The sequence below is a fragment of the Lactuca serriola genome, chromosome 4, assembly GCF_051521515.1.
Source record: "Lactuca serriola cultivar US96UC23 chromosome 4, Lser_US96UC23_V15, whole genome shotgun sequence".
NCBI lineage: Eukaryota > Viridiplantae > Streptophyta > Magnoliopsida > Asterales > Asteraceae > Lactuca > Lactuca serriola.
In genome coordinates this window covers 203,093,546-203,097,279 of record NC_136411.1, presented here as the reverse complement: position 1 = coordinate 203,097,279, position 3,734 = coordinate 203,093,546, and the positions used below count along the sequence as shown (strand labels likewise).

The 3,734-nt window shown below is 39.4% G+C and overlaps 1 protein-coding gene across 1 annotated transcript; it reads right to left on the bottom strand.

Moving 5' to 3' along the window:
* Nucleotides 1–3,152: 3,152 nt before the first annotated feature.
* Nucleotides 3,153–3,497, bottom strand: LOC145099126 (uncharacterized). The gene has a single exon (XM_079036710.1). The coding sequence runs from the start codon at nt 3,495–3,497 to the stop codon at nt 3,153–3,155; it is 345 nt and encodes a 114-aa protein (XP_078892836.1).
* Between the last annotated feature and the right edge of the window lie 237 nt (nt 3,498–3,734).

The window sequence follows — 3,734 nt, the reverse complement described above, 5'->3', positions numbered from 1 at the left end:
CTCATCTTTCAACTCCAAAATCCACTCCTTGATGGTACCAAACAACACATGGGTAACATCCAGGATACCTCGAGTAACCTCAGCCGAAATGAACTTGCGCAGACATTCATCAATTGGTTATGTGCCTGAGCCACAAACTAAAGTAGAATTAGAGCCAAAACCTCCTTGAGTGATCATCACCAGCCTCCAAACTGAAACACAACATAAAGCATTCAATAATGGACTCGAGGGGACTCCTCCATACAGGCCTACTTAGAGTTTCTAGATCTGAACTCGTCTCAAGTATAGGTCATGTGCTTCTAGTAGTATGGGTCATGGGTATACAATTGTAGTTAGTGGACCAAGCTACATGCTTTGAAGAAAACGTATATTCTTCTGCTAAGCGGGCATCCTGTTTTTGGAGTAATGATATTGGATGTATACATAAGTGTAGTCGGCGAACCAAGCTACATGCTTTGAAGAATAATCGTATTCTTAGGCTAATCGGGTAGCCTATTTTTGGAGTAATGATATTCAATGTATATATAAGTGTAGTCGGCGTACCAAGCTACATGCTTTGAAGAATAAGTGTATTCTTAGGCTAAGCGGGTAGCCTGTTTTTGGAGTAATGATACCCGATGTATACATAAGTGTAGTCGGCAGACCATGCTATATGATTTGAAGAATAAGTGTATTCTTAGGCTAAGCGGGTAGCCTATTTTTGGAGTAATGATACTCGATGTATACATAAGTGTAGTCGGCAGACCGAGCTACATGCTTCGAAAAATATATGTATTCTTAGGCTAAGCGAGTAGCCTATTTTTTTTATTTGTCATAAAGTGGCTGACCTTGCCATGGTTTGTGATATTGCCACATGGTATAGATGGGGTCTAGTGAGAATACTTTTTTTCCTCATTTCGTTCTCATGCCAACCGATATGCTTTCCCTTGCATATTCAAACATAGAACTTCCTAAGGTGTTTGAAATGTCACGTTCTTGGTATCGCCTCTCCTTCCATTGTCTGTAGGACGTATGATCGATCCTTGTTTGCTTCATGTATTATTTATGGACCTTCCCATGTTGGACATAGTTTTCCCTGTGGATCTTGCCTGCTAGCCTCATTGTTCTGTAATATCTTATCGCCTACTTTGAAACAACGAACTTTGACCCGTTGTTTATAATAACTTTTCGTTTGCTTTTTATAATGTTCCTGTCATATTGATGGTACATCTCATTGCTCCATGGAAACATCTAGGTTCGTCCTAAGTTTCATCATTGTTGTCCACGTCTAAATTTTCCATTCTGTTTCTGAGGATAATCAATTCTAATATCAACACTACCTCTGATCGATAGACTAATCTATAGGGTTTTTCTTTTATTGTCGTTCGCATTGTTGTTCAGTATGCCCATAACACGCTTTGTAATTCGTCAAACCATTGTTCTTTTGCCTAGTTTAATCATGTTGCCAAGCCGTGGACGATTGTCCAATTGGTGACTTCAGTTTTTCCGTTCACCTCTGGGTGTGCTACTAAAGTGAACCTATGATTTATTCAGAGCTCTTCACACCGCTCCCAGAAGGGCTTATTCGCAAATTGTGCTCCGTTATCCGAAATTAATGTGTGCGGTACCCCGAAACGACAAATGATTTGCTTCCAAAAGAATTTGATCATTTTTTGGCCTGTTATTGTAGCTAATGGTTCTACCTCGACCCATTTGGTGAAATAGTCTATTTCCACTACCAAGAATTTTACCTTCCCATGTGCTTTTGGGAATGGTCCGACTATGTCTATTCCCTATTGAATGAAAGACCAGGGGCTACTGATGTTGATCATTGGTGTTGCTAATTTTCTTAGGACTCGTGCATGTTTCTGGCACTTCTCACAACTGTATATTACTCCTTCTATGTCTTGGTACTTAGTTGGCCAATAGTACTCTATCCTCGATATTTTACATAGTATTGTTCGTGCCCTTTCATGTGCTCCGACCACTTCTTCATGCATCTGCCTTATGATGTGTTCTTCCTACTTTCCATTTATGCAACGTAAACGGGGTGTTAAATACCCTTTTTTGTATAATATTATGTTGTCCATACAAAGGGTGGTGCTTTGACCCTTAGTTTCCTAGCTTGCTTGTCATCCGAAGGTAGCTTGCCTTCCGTTAAGTATTCAACTATTGGGTTTCTCCAGTCATTTGTATCTTCTATTATTGACATTACCGAATTCCCTTCCGTTGCTTTTGTTTGTACTATTTCTACAAATATGTTTTTGGTTAGATGGGGAAAAATGGATGAGGTGAGCTTACTTAATGCGTCTACACATTTTTTTTCCGACCTCGACACATGTTCTAAACTAAATCTTTTAAAGTGCTTTGTTAATGCTTTCACTTTGTCTGCATACTGTGCTAAGTTCCTTCCTCAAATTTCATACAAAACATTTGTCTGGTTGGTGACGACCATCGAGTCTACAGAGGCGCGTATATGTTCACACCCCATCTTAATAGCCAATTGCAATCCTGTGATGAATGCTTCATATTTCGATTTGTTGCTGTATGCTTGAAAATCGAATCTTATCGATTAGGTTATCTCTTCCCCCGTTGGGCTTGTTAATATCAAGCTAGATCCCGTGCCTTCTGTGAAGGAGGACCCATCTGAAAATATTTTCCATTGATTTTCTTGCATTGTGTTCATGTCTTTAATGTTGTCATCTAATCCGTTTATCGACGATACTTCTCTCTAGCCTGCTATTTCGGTGATAAAGTCTACCAGTGCTTGTGCTTTTATGCTAGTTTGTGGTTTGAAAATGATTTTTTGTTCTCCTAAATCCATCGTCCATTTAGATAGACTTCCTAACTTCTCTGGTTTCAATAGCACTTGATGTAATGGAAAATTCGTGAGTACTTTGATGATGTGTGCCACAAAATACCTTTGTAGTTTTCTTGCTTTGTTGACTAGGCATAACGCCAACTTCTCCATATCTGAATATCCCATCTTTGCTCCCTGCACGATATGAGTTACAAAATATATGGGCATTTTTTTGTCTACTCTATTTTCCACCAGTGCTGCATTGGTTACCGTTCTTGATGCTGCTAAATACATGGTTAAGACCTTACCCGAGATTGGTGACGTCAAAGTAGAAAGCTCGGCTAACGCCGTATTAAGTTCGTGGAATGCGCTCTTAGCTTCGTCTGTCCATCGGAAAGTCTTTTTGTCCAATACTCTTCTTCACATTTTGTAGAAAAGGGTATGTTTTCTCTGCAGATTTTGCTAAGAACCGCCCTAGTGCTTCCAATTTACCATTTAATGCTTGTACCTCTTTCACTGTCCTTGGTGACCGCATTTCTAGCCTTTTGGGGTTTGATTTTATTTTATTTTCCATGATAACATTTCCTAGGAGTTTTCCCTCTTTTGTCCCAAAGATACACTTTTGGGGATTCAACTTCATATTCTCAGCTCTTAGATTGGCAAAAGTTTCCGCTATGTCTTGTACAAAACAATTATCGTTACTGCTTTTGATGACCATGTCGTCCAAATAGATTTAAATGTTCCTTCTAACTCCTGGTTCAAAATTTTTGTCAGCTAACCACTAGTATGTCACCCCTACATTCGTTAATCCGAATGACATTTTTATGTAGAAGAATGTCCCCTTCTCCGTGTGGAAAGATGTTTTTTCTTCATCCCCATCGTGTATGTGTATTTGGTGATACCCTTTGTAAGCGTCTAGAAAACTCTTCCATTTAGGCCCATGCAAGGACTCGAT